The sequence below is a fragment of the Haliotis rubra genome, unplaced genomic scaffold (assembly GCF_003918875.1).
Source record: "Haliotis rubra isolate DU_JTF1 unplaced genomic scaffold, ASM391887v1 Scf185, whole genome shotgun sequence".
NCBI lineage: Eukaryota > Metazoa > Mollusca > Gastropoda > Lepetellida > Haliotidae > Haliotis > Haliotis rubra.
Window position 1 is genome coordinate 979,498 of NW_025765836.1, and position 17,225 is coordinate 996,722.

Below are 17,225 nucleotides of genomic sequence, written 5' to 3' on the forward strand. Positions count from 1 at the left end.
TCATCTTAATTAGATATGTTACATTGTGTTAAAAAAGGATAGTGATACCAAGCTAATAGGTAATTGGTTGATATATAATATTCGCTGTTCTTGTATCTGCACAATCTGAAGGTTCTCAAACTGCAGTACCGTGGTCGTCGCCTGGCGTTGTTCGTCATCGATTGGACTGTCGCGAGCTTCAACTGTGAGGGTGACTATGTCTTGGTCAAGACTGGACAAGTCCTTCAAAATGTACAAATCGCCGCTCATGGTATTTATCCTGAAGAAAGTGGACCCTGCAAGAAATGAGAACAAGGGCGAATTAAGTAATTGTTGGTGTATATGTCCCCATTCAAAATAGCAATCTCTGTAGACAGGTCAACCGTGATTATGAACATTTGTATATATAACTGTTAAAGACGCTTGTGTAGAGTTCATTCATCGAGCTACCGTCCGATGACTATTGGCTCGAATGCTACAATTACTTAAAAATAGAAATACTAGAATATTTACTTTTTATTTATTTAGATAGCGTCATCTCCAAATTAACATATTTGTGCACTTGACAACTTTCTGAAAAAACTTTGGTGCCATTTTAATTCATCGGTCGTCAATCACTAGCTGTCATCTCCAAATTAACATATTTGTGCACTTGACAACTTTCTGAAAAAACTTTGGTGCCATTTTACTTCATCGGCCGTCAATCACTAGCTGTAATTGTTTTGATTTGGTTGAAATCTAGAACGATTAATTAGAATATATGCACAAAATGTTTGAAATAAATGTTTCATTGTAAATGTGCAAACATGATTTTAGCAGTTTTAACACGTTCACTGACTACTATACCGATTATACTACTTTCGCTGATTTGGTACCGTTTTCAAAGACCCGTGAAGATCCGGGTTAGAAGTGATATTCAGCAACCCATACTTGTCATAAGAGCTACTAACGGGATCCGGTTGTCAGGCTCGCTGGCTTGGTTGACACATATCATCGTATCCCAATTGCGTAGATCGATGTTCATGCTGTTGATCACTGGATTGTCTGGTCCAGGCTCGATTATTTACACACCGCCGCCAATACATGTAGCTGGAATATTGCTGATTTCGGCGTTACACACCAACCAACCATTTCGAAGACACTATTACTATTCCGATGGCAGTGTGTACTCGTAGTAGGTATATACTCACCGATACCATCTGTGATGTTGTAGCGGACTATGCCATTGCCGTCCGAATCTTCATCTGTAGCTTTGATGACATCAGTAACAAGAGACTCGATCGGGCTGTCCCGTGTCACGTTGGTGTTGTATGGCGCTGCTTCGAAAGTGGGTGTGTTGTCGTTGACGTCTAGGACGTTGACTGTAACGGTTGCTGTCCCCGTTAAGCGAGACTTGCACATATCACCAGAACAGCGACTCATATCCACCGCGGTGACGTAGCACTCATACACAGGGGTCGTCTCGTAGTCAATGGAGTCGTCAACAGCCATCACGCCTACCACTTCGTTCGTTGTTTTGTTATATTCTTAAAATGCCCATGCACGTGTATTTAGAAAGATATCACTATGCAACAAACATTTCGTCAAAATAGTTAGTACCGTATAACACATACGGAAGCGTCCTAGTGCCACAGGTGATACTATCTGCTAATTAGGAGATAGTATCTCCTAATTAGGAGATAGCTAAGTCCTAATTAGGAGATAGTATCTCCTAATTAGGAGATTCTAAGTCCTAATTAGGAGATAAAAAAAATTCAGACTGTGGCACTAGGACGCTTCCGTACATACAACTTTACAAACACTCGTAATATTTTATCTTAATCCCTAGCATCGTGGTCTACAAATTACGCAAACTGTGAATAATAACTGAATACAATATGATAATGATAATGCAATAGACATAGTATTACTGACCTGGCTTTTAGTCGTGGTTTTGTTATATCAAGTTTGACAAACCTACAAATTCATCACAGTCACCATCAATATTATTATCACAAAGATTAAAATACATAAATGCAACAAAGAGGGTTTGGGAGATCCTGGCACAATAAGGCTGGTTGGGACCATCATCAGCTCAGGCCCACTGCCCCCTCCATGCGAAGCCCAGACATGTATTGGGATACATGTTCTTCATATGGGCTGGAATTTGTCTCTAATCATCCACGATCGTCAATACCTCCTTCCCCAAGAATACTGACCGATCCTCCTTCAACGTTCTCACGTCTCAGATGAACAATGTTTCATATTTCGCGTCCAAAGGACATGCAAATGTTTGACAATATGCTCTTTCAGTGTGGATTCTCTCTTAGCAAGTTCAATGTCGTATGAAGGAGGTGAGTAAGAGTGCTTGGGATATGTGCTTTGGGGGTTCAGGATGATAACCATCCTCTTTCTGTTTATGGTTGACACATGTCATCGGTTCCCAACTGTGCAGATCGATGCTCATGTTGTTGATCACTGGATTGTCTGGCCCAGCCTCGATTATTTACAGCCCGCCGCCACATAGATGGAATATTGCTGAGTGCGGCGTAAAACTAAACTCACTCACTCTTTCTGTTTAGCAAGGCTAAACAAATATACTGACTAACGGAAGAGCAAAGGATCAAAAGAATAGTCCTGAAATCTTCTTTTTCTAATAGAAATGGGTTCAGAATTCTGCACTTGCTCCTGCAAAATCATCTGAAGTTTAGCTGACCAGCAATTCATATAAAACTTCGAGTGAAATGTGTAATCATTCGTGGTCAATGTATTCCAGTCACCTATAAATCTGTACAGGTACCAAACATGAGCTTTTCAGTCTACCCAACGTACTGAGAGTTTAAACACCTACTATCTGTCAGACGGAAAGGACATCTGATCGTCGTGTTGCTGACAAGCGTAGTTTTGCTGACGTATGTAACGGTGCCGTTGTCGTTGTAGTCGAGATCAGTTGCAAAAACATCAGAGTCGTCAAGCTGAAACATAATGACGATCGTCGTCAAAACATTATATGTAAATATTATGTTAAATTGAATGAAATTGGTTCCAAGGGGCTTTGAAAAGTTATTACAGCTACGATTCCTTATTCATGATGAAAATATCGAGATTACAAGAATTGTCGCCCTTTGAATGAAGCGATGTTTGAAGGTCACTAGGATGCCTACATAAGTTCAGCTCTCCAGGTTTCGACAGTTGAGTTACAGTTCGTAAAAGCTGTACATGGACGCTGATTAACACTGTGTCAATGTGAAATTATGTTCAATAGTTTGACCCCTTTATAGCAACATCGTGCACGTTGACATCAGAAATGAGCTGCACCGACTGATCCAGTGTATGGAATCTAATCTACTAAACTGCCCCCTATTTATACTTGTAAAATTAATACTGTGGGGTATCTTACCAAAGTACTGCGAGGTGCATTTTCCTTAATGGTCTTGGTGTAGGATCCTGAGCTGAATATTGGAGCATTGTCGTTTATGTCTAGTACGAGGATTGTGACATTGGTAACAGACGACAGAGACGGATTTCCGCCGTCCTTGGCCTGAAACATGACATAAAATGACATACACTGTTGAGCAGAAGACTGCAGATACACGTTAGGTGGGGGCTAAAACTATTTGGTTTTGATCTATTTGATACAGATATCATACTTGGGAAATGGCGAATGATTTCAGACCCATGGAGTTTTAATCTTCCTGTTCAATCGTTTTCTTCCACCGCAAGTTCACATGGCAGTACTGAGTGTGTGAAATGAGTTTGTTGCTAACCTTTATTTTAAGCATATGAATCGGAAATTCTGCTCGGATTGACAACATTAAAACAAGGTAATTTAGCTGAAGCTTTACGATAACATATTGTTCTCTAACCATCAAATAATCATTGCTATCTACTCATGTACCTTACTTGAACAAGAAATAGACGAGATCACGTTTAGATAATTTCTTTTGTATCTACACTTAAAAACGTTTGGTGTATAATCGAAGTGATGTAGTACTCATGATAAAAAATAATGCAAGTTCAAGGTTACAACGCTCAAGACCTCGGGAAAGCTATTAAAACGTTTTCTGGTTGAAATGGAATGTAAATGAGGACATTTACAAATTGCAGGCATCGGTGACACACATGTACAGTGTAACTACATAGTTTAACGTGTATTTTATGTATGTTATTGGATGATGTGGCTGTAGGTTGTCTTGGACGTGCAATTGACTTTCCTTTGCATGTGTTTGTAACGGTGGCCATCCACGGGGAAAGATACGGATCATGATTAGAGAAATGGTTTCTGTGGCTTTTATGAAAAGGGTATTAGCAGTTCCTTTTAATATGTGGCGAAAGCCTGATGAGCGCAGAGGTTTTCCATTTTGGCAAAACACAACTTGCGCTACTCTGGTACTTACAAAGAAGCAGAGGATCCTAATACGGTTCGGTGGCGTAACACGTCTGTTAGGTATACTGTACATAGAAGCTAAAACTGTATACATGTGTTATGACTGCTATTTTTCTTCACAGAAATATAAATTAGAAATGTCAGAAAGAATCAAAGAAAGGTTGATTATAGATGTATAGACATTCCATTCAACGTACTTGAATAGTCAAAGTGTAACTTGGTGTCCTTTCTCTGTCTAACCTGGCACTCGTCTTCACTTGACCATGCAGTTCTTCAATTACAAATGCTGCAATGTAAAATGAACACTGGAATAGTCATCTCAAGGAATACTCCAATTTGATTATCAGGGGTACAATATTAACACATTTCAATGACTCGTGAGTGTGACTTTTCGAGACAGGTCCATGTATCGTTGTCAAGCAGGAATGTAACATGTTTAGTTCAGTTCACATTAGGCGTTTTACGTCGATTTTTTTGGAAAAACTATAATTTCGTTCACAGGGACAGGTGGTTTCTTAAATAATAGTGAGGTTGAGGTGCGCACCATAGGCTGATGGGATGGAATATCCTTGATCTCGTTGGTGGTGGTTTTTGGCGTTTGGGATGAGTATTTTTGGTCAAATCGAGATCAGTGGAGATCAAGGATATTTTAGCCTCGGAAGCACAGTCCCAATCAACTGTATAAACATCTCCTTCTTTCTGAACAACCACCTCGATTTGTACATTTCTGGCTTCCATCTCATTTCCCTTTCATATTTCACTGGTTTTAATCAACTTACAACCTAGCCAGTTATGTTAATTATGTTGATTTCTTTGTTACTCTGTATATATGCAGCTCCTTCTCTTCATGTTACATTCCTGCTTGACAAGAAGGTACGAGAAGCTGTTGCACTCACGAAATATAAGAAATTGTCAGTATTGTACTTCCCAACTTCTACAATGCCACCCAAAGAAGATAATCAGGCGTTTATCACTGTCAAACCAACACGTAAAATAGATGTATTTATCTGAACAGAGCTATTTCAATATGTAACATATGTTATATTTGGGATTACACTTTCTTTGTAAGGATATTCTCCTGAACGTGTATTTCAATATGGCAACATTTTTTCTGAAAACAAATTGCATATACATGAACTTCCTGATGCAAATGGTAAGACGATCGCAGCCTATCAATGTAATTTCGTGCTTGCCATCGACTGCACTATAACACTACAGTCTGGAGATCACTTACGGGTCTGTTCGTCCTTGTTCCAGATACTGTATGTTAACGTTCCATTGATGCCTTCGTCGGGGTCATTGGCTGATATATAGGCTATGCCAATGTCGATGTCGGCATCTTCAGCGATTTGGAAGACCAAATGTTTTTGAGGAACCTTAAAGACCGGGTGGTTGTCGTTGATGTCACGAACATTTACAGTAACCTCGAAAAAAGAATCGACAGAAATCCTAATTAAAGGTTGTATTTTATGAATATGGGTCATTTGTGAGTTAATACAATTAACTAATACCCTTAGCGAAACTAATCAGTTTTCTGCCTGTCATTGTCAATAGGGAACGTTAATTTCCAAATGCCTAACAATCTGAGCTAACTTAACAGCATAGCTTATCAACAGTTCACACCTGCATACCGACCTCACACAGTCTGGCATGTAGTCAAATAGATCAGCTACGTCATATCGTATCACAGTGAGTGAGTGAGAATAGTTTTAGCTATATTCCAGCTATATCACGGCGGGGACACCAGAAATAGGCGTCATACATTGTAGCCATGTGGGTCTTCGACGTGACGAGCAAAAGCTTGAACCACTAGTGGCCTTTGATAGGACTGGACTATTGCTGAGCAAAGGTATACCCTGTCTTTACACAAAATGTGGAATTCTTAGAACATCAAGCTAATATAAAGCTACATCTTACAATGGCCACGTCGCCACCCTGGCCTCCTGACCGTGGTAAGGCCCGTACCACCAGCTTGTACCATCCGGTTTCCTCTCTATCCAAAATGGCGTCGCAAAATATTTCTCCAGTGCTAGAATTCATCCAAAAGTTATCTTTATATCCTTCTACAAATTGATAACTTGCAGCTCCTACGGATACCTCAGCTTGCACTTGTCCAATAACGGTTCCTGTGTTGTTCGTTTCCTCTTCCAAATCAAACTGAAATTCTGTAGTATTGAACTGTATGGGATTTTTGCCCTCATCTTGCCTCACACGTACCTGTACGAGGGTCGTGTTGGTATTTGGGGGGTGACCCTTATCTGTCGCAGTTATGCTAAAGTTATACACAGTTCCAACAGATGGTGCAAGACCCTTTATTCTTAGTACGCCATTTGTGCCAGAAGTTACATTAAACGTCTCCCTGTAGTTGTTAAGGCTTAAAACAATGTTTCCATTTAGTCCAGAATCCTTATCCGATACCTTCATGACAAGAATCGGTTTGCCATCAACCCATTCGCTAGGTAGGATGCTGACATTGTAAAACTGTTTTGAGAAAGCTGGGGCATTATCATTGATATCCTGGACTTGAATCACAACGGTCAGAGAAGAGCTCATTGGCTCATCGCCTTTATCCGTGGCAATAACTACAAGCTCGTGGGTGTTCTCGCGTTCATAGTCAAGAGCTGAATTACATGTTATATCTCCGGTAACTTTGTTAATAGAAAACTTTGTGTTGTTAAGCGAATATTCAACCGTTCCGTTTAATCCTTTGTCAGGATCTGTTGCTGTAATCATTATATTTAACTTGGAACAATCCTGTTCCTCGGGTCTATTAATCACAATATAACTGATGCCATTTTCAAACATAGGTGCGTTGTCATTGGTATCATTTATGTTTATTGTGACGTTCCTTTCACAGCTTCTCGAAGGAATGCCCTTATCCCTTGCCTCAAACGTTAACTGTATTACATCGAAACTTTCGCGATCAATTGGATGGTTTTTGTACACCTTTCCTTCTTGACGTTCAACAGAAAATGTCCATCCTCCCCCATGTACACTATAAATAATATCAGCATTAGGTCCTTCATCTCTGTCTGTAGCAGTTAGGGTCGTAAGTAATTCGGAACCAACGTTTTCAAGGACGTACAACGTAGTGGGCCAGTCATCACAAACGGGATCATTATCGTTTTCATCCAAAATTGTAATATTAAGGAGAGTAGAATTACTATTCCTGGCGTTTGGGTCGACTGGATTGTCAGTTGCTGTAAGAGTAATAAGATAAGAAGACATTAGTTCTCTATCGAGACCAGGTTTTCCCACTATGACTTTGACGTTATTATTTGTATAATTAACTACATTGAAATAGTCACTTCCGTTGCCGGTTAGCGTAAAAGTCAGTCTTGCGTTTTCACGGATATCAGCGTCAGAGGCATGGAGGTTTATCTGAAAAGAAACTGGAATCGTATATATATTTGAAAAAGCCACAATGCACACAAAAAATGGTTCAAATTACAATCATGGGTGTAATAGATTTCCGCAAAACGATGTTAGATGTACCAATGTCCTCAGTATATGTTATAGATGGGCGCGCTAAGATATCCTTAGCTCTACGATCCCTTTTTGAAACGGGTCGCGTATATTGTGTTGTAAACTATTGTGTTTTTCCTGTTAGGTTAAATTACGTCTGCATCCATCTACTTGGAAGTAAAAAGTTCATTTTATTTAAATGTATATTTAATATATTTCATTCATTTTCTAGAGGATATAGGCCACTCGGAACGTAAATGGCGTTGCTAACGATTGTAAATAAAGGTATTTGGTCTTATCAAAAGTTTCACATTCAACGCCAGAGTAATAGATAATAGACGAGTAACGCAGCACTAAGTAACTTTCATCACTTGTGTAATGAAGAATATAGCACAGTTATACGTATTTCAAAGGTGCCTGGCTTTTTTTCAGCTTAACTGTATACACCATTTACCTCTTGGATAAGAGAAATATGAGATATGACTAAACACTTAATATATCAAATTAATACACTTCAATAAATATAAAATAATATCTCTCTACCAAACCGGATACATCGTTGTAAGGTTGTGAGTTTTCTGGAACCTCCCCGCTGTATCTCGTACGACTGAACATTGGATAATTGTCGTTTATATCTTGCAGTTCGTAGACTAGTCGCCCAAGTGTCTGCAAATAGTTGTGTGATTTCATAGATGCCTACTTAAAAATACATGCTTATAACGACTTGTGGTAATATGAAAGACATAACATTTCAACAGTATATCTTGTAAAGGACAAACGTTATTGGTAACATTATAATATTGGAAGCCGCAGTAAGGTGTGGTAGACATTTCCGAATCAGTGACACAATATTTCAGATGCAGTTCTATAATTTGACGAGTAGCATATGTTCCCGTTTTAATGGTGAATAATCGACCTGCCTTGCATGTGTTTGTTGCGGGTGTCTACTGTGTTGTAGTATACGCTCTGGTAACATCACCAGCTGTTTCATAAACACACGTTCATGATAAAATCTGAATCCTGTTTAAGCAGACATTTGCTATGGTCATGGAATGTGTCTGTAGCTCTGTTTATAGAACAGTCCGATGATCGTAGTGTATTGTTGGTGCGCTTGGTAAGAATATGAATGAACAGAAAATCTTAAAATGAACAAGTTTATGTTCAAATATCTCAGTGAGGTTCTAATTTCAATGCAAAGTGTGCCCTGTGCATATGTCCCGAAATACAAAATTCCACACTCGGTTCGTGTAAGTCGTATAACCTACTTGCTCGTGTAATAATCTCTATATATGCACATATAAATGTATCTTCTGGAAGCTTTTCTAAGTTTACAATTAACTCACTGGCGTATTTTTAAAGTGTTTACAAAAATACCTCGACCTGAACTTATGTACGCTGTCCTTAATAATGCAGCATGCATATTCAGTCCACATGATATAAATAATGGCATGTGGGTAATTAGGGCCATCATTAACTATTTCAACAAGCTATAAAGCAAAGGTTTGTCCTTACCACAAGAGTACATTGATCTTCGTTGTCCTTGCTAGCCTGCATATCAAAGAAGGCATACGAAGCGTCAAGGCTCTCCCTGTCAAGCGGTCGTTTTGTTGTTATTTGTCCCTGTAAAAGAAGGATTAATTAACAACTGGAATAGATTCAGTCATCCTTAGGCGAACCTTACGATTTATTCAAATTTAAGGTCAAGTTGCTCCAACGCACCTTAGATGATTGCGCTTTTCGTGCCCCCTTAGTGTAAAGGAGAAATGTGTAATAAGCATACGTATTAACTGTTTTGATATACATTATACAAGATGACTGATCAGACAGTGACAGACATCTGTAAGTGCTGCGTCAAACTTAAAAAGACTCTATAATGAATGGTTTGTGTGACTACAAACGGAGAAATGGTAAAGGTATGGGTTTTAAAGGTTTGCCTAAACAGGTGATGTTTACATGTCCTTCTTAACACTGGAACGTAGAATGATTTCATTAGTAATGTCCAATGAAAATCAAGTAGCGATGCAACACTGACATTATAGCGTCTGAATGTAAATGACTCACCGTTGTTGAATTGAGGTTGAACAGCTGCTCAGCATGCTTACTGTTGAAACGATAGTTGCTGTAGTCAGTAGTGTTGACATCAGTTACCCAACGTCCAGCTGGTTCCTCTTCAGGAATTTGAACAGTGAAGTTCAAATGCAGATTTTCAGCTTCTTGGTAAATAGTGATAAGGTTGACATTGACAACGGCTTTAGAGCGAGATGTTTGTTGTCCATCGTTGGCCGTAATGCTTATACTAAACCTTTCCCCAAACTGTTCCTTTCTTAGCTCCACCTTCGATTTAATTGTACCTGATGGATCAACATGAAACCAGTCTTTGTACATTCCTTCTGTGGTGTAATGCGTCCGGCCAACACTGTCGGGGTCGTTGCTGCTCACGCTGCCGATAATAGTACCAGCGTAGGATCCAGCAAGAATTGTGAATTCATAGGAAGGTATATGAAACCGCGGCGCTTCATCGTTCAAATCATTGATGTTCAAAGTAACTGAAATATATGTTTGCCTAGGTATTGTTTCGCTCGTCTGGACATGAAGAGAAAAGGTACTTCTTGTAAAGTCCCCTTCATAGTCTCTAGAGGACGTCAGCTGAAAAACACCCTGGGCGTTGTTGATGTCAGATGGCAAATCATGTGAAGTTATTCTAAAACTATCACTTTGGAGCTCATACCGCATGATAACGCCCTTTTCGTTCTCGTTGACAGATGTCTCAAACTGATGTTTGAGCACCAAGATATTTGCCCGGATAAGATCCACGGGTGCAGATCCAGATGTAGCGACAACCTTCAATATGTACTCCCGTGCAACTGTCTGTTCTGACTGTATAATGATGTCTTGTCGGCATACCACCCTGCCACTGTGTTCATCCACACTAAAAAACAGTTTGGCTTCATCTGAAGATTCAATAGAGAAAGTATATGCTCCGTTTTCAAACTCGAATCCCTGCGCTCTGACATCCGCGATCAAAGTGTTTCTTCTTGTGCCCTGGACTACGAACATCGTAATGTTCCGTGCTCGTTGTATTAGTGTTTTGCTTACCATTATGGTGACAGTGTCAGTATCTGTGACGGTATGCCTCGCAGTGGAAGCAGTCATGGTCAGAGCTGATGTTGTTGACTTTTGCAAGGGAGCCGTGAGTGTAAGCGTTACTTTATCAGATGATGTGGTCAGTAGTAGATTTTCGTCTCTTGGGATTATATCAACTTTCAAGGTAAAAAAATTACGCGGGAATTCCAAGAGGCCATCAAAGGATATAGCTGCCACTAGAAAGAAAAAAACATGTCTGTAACTTCATTTCAACATCGGTAGAAAATCTTAAGCATTAGTTTTTCTGAATAAATGTTGAAATTACATTTTTTTAGTGTTTAATTGAATCTATATAATTAACAAAGACCTGATACAAAATGCTGTAGGTTTGTAAAAGAACAATAAATATGGTGCCTTAAAATCTGACCATGTTTTAAGCGATTTTAACCAGTTTCGGCTTTATTTTGAAAGGTAGGTACCATCGCCAGTAAATTCTGTGGATACATTGAAGGTGAATGAGGCTGCCTTGGTGACTTCATCAGGAGCTGAAGAATATAAAAGTAGTTCATGATGTTTGATAGTGGTTACGGTCATATTGAATTCGTATTTACCCATGGCATTAAACGATCAGAATGCTTTTTTTTCTCAAAACGTGTGTTTCGACATTATGTTTTCCAGATCGACAGCTGTATTTGATAACATATGTATATTGTATACAGATATGATCACCAGCCTATGTGGATGAAACAACACAGCTCGAAGTTGAATATGCACTTGCAGTAGTGCAATAAAAGAGATTGAAGTGGCATTGGCATTATTCCCCGGTCATTAAATGGGAAGCGGATTGGCCATTGATCTAAGAGTTGGCCGTTGTCATATAGCTTGAAAATTGCTGAGTGCGGCGTTAAACAACAAGCAGCCAAAACAAACCTATGTACATGACACGCATTCAACAGACAAGAGTAGTAGGGATTTACTCCAAATTGGATACTCTCACATTGAAGACACACAGCGTGAAATAACCGAAGTGTTGTTCAAATCGGCGTTAAACTCCATGACACCCACCCACTGGTAGGGGATATTGTTACGGCGATATGAAGGTGACCTCCGATTCATTATAAAAATGGCAATTGTAGCACATTGGTGAACTATCCAAACCGTTACACGGCAAGTGAAGGTCGAGATATATCTACATTTATTCAGCCACAGGGGCGTAGGAACGGGGGGAGCGCTTGGGCCCCATCTTTTTCAAGACGAAACCATGTCTCCTGACCATAACTACAATTTCATTTTGATTTTCAATACTTTCCATAAATTAGCCCCCCCCCCCGCCGAAAACCGTTCCTACGCCCCTGAGCAAAAGGTTGCTCGTATGTGAAGGACAATTATTTTAGTTTGATCGGCGAGTGTATCATTAGGTCGTCGGTAATAAATGTGTTTTTTGGAAGGTCTGGAATACAACGAATAAGACCCATTTGGAGTAAAGAACAAAAATTCTGTTGTTGCGTAAGTAACTGTAAGTAGTTCATGTACAGTGCTCCAGTAATAACAAAAATATTAATAACGAAACGCTCATGTAATAAAGGTAACATGAATAATTATAAATTATAATGTGTACCCCTTTTGCAGAATGCTGAATTCATTTGTAGATGTTTATTCACGCACTCGCAGGTTCTGACGCTGTCCACCTTCGTAACGCATGCGCTGTTGACAGGAGCGCAGAGGGCATAGCTGCAGTTTTGTCCCAGGTTCACTTCCGGGAGAGGACCGGAAGGAGCTGTCGGGGCATGTGTCGTGGTTGAGGGAGGTGCGCTTGCTGGACCTGCTGATGCAGGATTCGTTGTTGAAGGTGTTGTGGCTGGAGTTGTTGTTGCAGGTGTTGGTGCTGGAGTCGTCGTTGCTGGAATGAAGACCTTGCTGTATACTTTATACACCCGGAAGACACATGCTATTTGCTACACCGCTAAATGTAGTACTTGTAAACGTAGTTTAACAAACAGCATGTCTCTTGTTGTTTAGGCATCGCGGAGTTGTTCTTTCATTCGTGCATTCACACTTCGCACTTTGCCAATCATTCTTGCTTACCTTTATTCAACTGCTGAATGCCTGGACTCGGATCTAGGACACTTACCTTCAGTTTGACAAACTGGTAGAGACTATGTGTGCATGTTGCATATAGGTTAGACCCTCACGGGGGCAAAGTTTGAATCACTCTTGAGGAGATGGGTGCTCTGTGATTTATACCACTTGGGTCACGGAAGCGATACCCTTTGCCCGACGACGCCATATCGCGAACCGATGCTCCCTCCTCTTTCGTCAGGCCTCGGCGCTTTGCGGGTCGACCCGCGGAAACAATTCGTTATATACACCCGGATGACATGTTCATGTATTTCATGGATTTATCGATTTGTTTTATTATCTCATAGATTACTGTGCGATTGGTGATCGTGTGTTTTGTTTGCAGTTTGAATGTGTCTAAAAGTGAGAAAGAGGGTAGACAATATGTCTGTCCCTAGTTTTGTAAATATTAGATATATAGAGCTAACGAAACAATACCGACATAAATGAACTTGTTGTGATTGGATCGCCACATCTTGGAAAGCAGGAACAGGATCTGCAAAGAACATGATTGTTTGAGATTCAATACTTTACAAAACGTAACCTGGAAATACAACATTTAGATTTGTTATTCTTCGGTGTGTCATAGTCTATCTCACAGTTCCCGAACCCTATGCGGATCCACCCTACCCCCACCACTCCTTTTGTCCTGAACATTTATTAAATGACCATTGAAACTCTCGTGAAAACGGGTGAAAATAAACTGTGCACCCCCTCACCCCCTTTCTCAAAAAGCTGTAACCGTCCCTGTGAACCATACTATTTTCCATACAGCCCAGCCCTCCCTACAATGCTAAAGCCCTAAATGAAGTAAGTCCAGTTTTCCCCACAGGATCTGTGGTCTCCCCGGGGCTCTTTTTCAGTTTAGATGATTTTTTGTTACAATCAAATTTATATATATTTAGAGACTATTCATCGACTGAAAACTGTTTGGTTCATTAGCAGATGAACCAGGAGAGTCTCCTGATAAGGAACACATGTTAATACGCTACAGTTGAAACTGGTTGGTTCAGTGACATGTCAAGATGAGAGAGGCACATTTACGTGCATTGTTGTCCGATTGGGAGCTGTTTGCCTCAGTGACATGTCAAGATGAGAGAGACACATTTATGTGCACTGTTGTCCGATTGGCAGCTGTTTGCCTCAGTGACATGTCAAGATGAGAGAGGTACATTTACGTGCACTGTTGTCCGGTTGGCAGCTGTTTGCCTCAGTGACATGTCAAGATGAGAGAGACACATTTACGTGCACTGTTGTCCGATTGGCAGCTGTTTGCCTCAGTGACATGTCAAGATGAGAGAGGCACATTTACGTGCACTGTTGTCCGGTTGGCAGCTGTTTGCCTCAGTGACATGTCAAGATGAGAGAGACACATTTACGTGCACTGTTGTCCGATTGGCAGCTGTTTGCCTCAATGACATGTCAAGATGAGAGAGGCACATTTACGTGCATCGTTGTCCGATTGGGAGCTGTTTGCCTCAATGACATGTCAAGATGAGAGAGGCACATTTACGTGCACTGTTGTCCGATTGGGAGCTGTTTGGCTCTATGGCATGTCAAGATGAGAGAGGCACATTTACATGCACTATTGAGCCCGAAGGTAAGAAGTACGTGGCAGCAATGTGTGATGATATTAGTGGTCACACGATGAACTGACATCTGACGAACTTGACCTTTGTCATTTACCATGTTATGCCTTTAATTTAATTATGGAAACCCAAAAGTCCCGAAACTCTCCGCACTGTGACCTCTGACAAAGGATTTACATAATTCAAGATACAGTTGTCATGAACATATGCTAAGGATGAAAACATGAAAAAGGAACCTTGTTCGAAAACTCAAAGTTAAAATAAAATGGCCGAGAATTTCTGCTTTTGCTCAGAATTCATGGGTTTTTTCAGGGTTTTTTAGGCTGAAATTAATGAAAGTATGTTTATAAGTATCTGACACAAAGTTCAACTCAAATTTTCCAGTACAGCAACAATGCGATACATATTGTTTTCCTAATCGTTAAGCAATAATTTCATACCTCGTAATGGAGATATGTCTGTATGTTGATGCATTATATGTAAACATTGCACAAGTAATATTGCCTATCTAGAATGTGTGCAAAAGTCGTCAAGATGTACGGCAAAATGAAATTGCGATATAACATATTTTGCAATGCACATTTCTATCCCAAAAAAAGAAACCTACAGGTGTATTTTCACGAATGTAATCTGGTTACTTTAAAGTGAGATAACACATGCAACGCTGGATCAGTTGCAGCCAAATATCACAGTATTAAAGAACATGCATAGCTTATAAAAACATTCAATACGAAAAGGCGTCCGTTCCCATTTGGGCGTAACGTTGTCTTCAATATCTCATGGTATCACCATGAGGCCCAAAACTGCTCTGCACCGTCTCGGCATGGACTAAATACGTTTTCGAATTCCGCCTTGTGAAGTTCTGGCCCATTCCTCTTGCAATGCCTGTGACCATTGACACTTTCGAACGTAAACGTGCGTTTTTTGCGGTATGCCATACCATGCCATGCGTCCCATGTACACAAACCAGCATTATAAAGGCGAAATTATAACAATAATTTAAAGTCTTATTGTTTGAAATTCCACATATCAATATCACCTATGCGTTTCTTGTATGTGAAAGTGTATATCACGTTGTTGCCTTTAAGTATCATGAAAAACACAAGGCAAATGTATTTTGTCATATTTACTTGGTTCCTTAATAGCGGGAACGCCATATACTTAATACATTTATGCGCGCATGAAAAGGGCAACTAGTATAACACACAGGTGGGTATATGTGGTGAAATCAGTCGATATCTTCAGTTGAACAGTTGCCTAGCCTTTGCATTCATAGTTTATGACAGGCGCCACCGGTGGGGCAGGATAAGCTCATCGTTTTGCAAACATCTGGTATCGACACTAGTTGATTGTGATTGTGATGTAGTCGAACTGTAAATCGACTCTTCCTTTAGCAGAAATTTCTTAGGGATGTGGAGAGGGTTTTGTCGTTATATTCACATTCACCTTTTATTTACATTTGTAAACGCGACATGATATATGATACGTCCGTATGCAATTGAAATACATATCATGCCCAACAACTGAAAACGCCTTGATAAATATTGATCATCTACTTCTGCTGATAGACATGAACATAATTGCCACATCAAGGTTCAAGGTTAGGATGTCCTTGACACCCGGTATCCTGGACGCCTAAGTGTGCACGGGGAATTAACATAGCAACCCACCCACCATACCAACCACACACACACACACACACACACACGGACTACTACCATCAACACTCACACATAACTACCACCCCCAAACGAATTAGGGTGTACAGATTGTGATCCGATAGAAACCTGTTCTACTCCGAAATAATGCTGTTGGTCGTCTCCTATCGCTACACAAGGCAGGTCTAACACTCGATAAATCACCGTCTCCATAAAGATCAATCGATCAAAGTAAACCAAGCTGACAATTCGGGCTGAGTTGTCGCTGAAGGTATAATATGTAATTCCACATTGAATAAGATATGAGTTTGCGCTGTCTCACTTTGTTGACTTACGTCGATCCGACGTGCAGCGCCCAACACATATACTGAATATCACGTTTAGGTGCGGGGACAAGTCGAACAGACATTGACCCGCTTAGCTTCAGCATGAAACCAGAGGGTTCCACTGATGCGTACGTGCGTACGTAATACTGAATCCGACACGACATCTCACAGTATAAGGACACTTACATGACGCTAAAATTCACGCCGCAACCACGCTCTTAGCATCTTTAGAGATGAACAATTGTCAGTGATAATGAAATAGTTGGGTCTTTAGGCCAGATTCAAAGGAAGCCAAGAAAGGAGCGCAAGTGTAAATAAATATTACGGTCAGATGTAGGATGCGTACGTATATAGATTCTCTAATATACTGGTCGATACAACCAATAGGTATCAATACGAAATATCTCGTATTACCTAATCAGATTTTGGTATCTGCATATTTAACGTATATATCTAATAGTATACCTATATATATATATATATATATATATATATATATATATATATATATATATATATATATCTATATCTCTATCTATCTCTATCTATCTACCGGGTATCTATATCTATCTATCTATGTATCTATCTCTATCTATCTATATCTATATATATAGTATTACTGAGAACAAAGATGCATAAA

At 39.9% G+C, this 17,225-nt stretch overlaps 1 protein-coding gene across 1 annotated transcript in view; it reads right to left on the minus strand.

The window, feature by feature from the left end:
• Positions 1-17,225, minus strand: part of LOC124273858 (protocadherin Fat 4-like) — a 29,058-nt gene that overhangs the window by 11,689 nt on the left and 144 nt on the right. Inside the window, exons 2-13 of the mRNA XM_046709178.1 lie at positions 12,513-13,508; positions 11,374-11,439; positions 9,872-11,130; positions 9,323-9,430; positions 8,354-8,476; positions 6,263-7,726; positions 5,580-5,769; positions 4,543-4,631; positions 3,359-3,499; positions 2,810-2,933; positions 1,170-1,505; positions 130-275 (exon numbers count right to left, since the gene is read on the minus strand). Of these exons, the coding sequence (XP_046565134.1) occupies positions 130-275; positions 1,170-1,505; positions 2,810-2,933; positions 3,359-3,499; positions 4,543-4,631; positions 5,580-5,769; positions 6,263-7,726; positions 8,354-8,476; positions 9,323-9,430; positions 9,872-11,130; positions 11,374-11,439; positions 12,513-12,537 (4,071 nt within the window). The 5' untranslated portion in view covers positions 12,538-13,508. The remainder of the gene's footprint in view (positions 1-129; positions 276-1,169; positions 1,506-2,809; positions 2,934-3,358; positions 3,500-4,542; positions 4,632-5,579; positions 5,770-6,262; positions 7,727-8,353; positions 8,477-9,322; positions 9,431-9,871; positions 11,131-11,373; positions 11,440-12,512; positions 13,509-17,225) is intronic.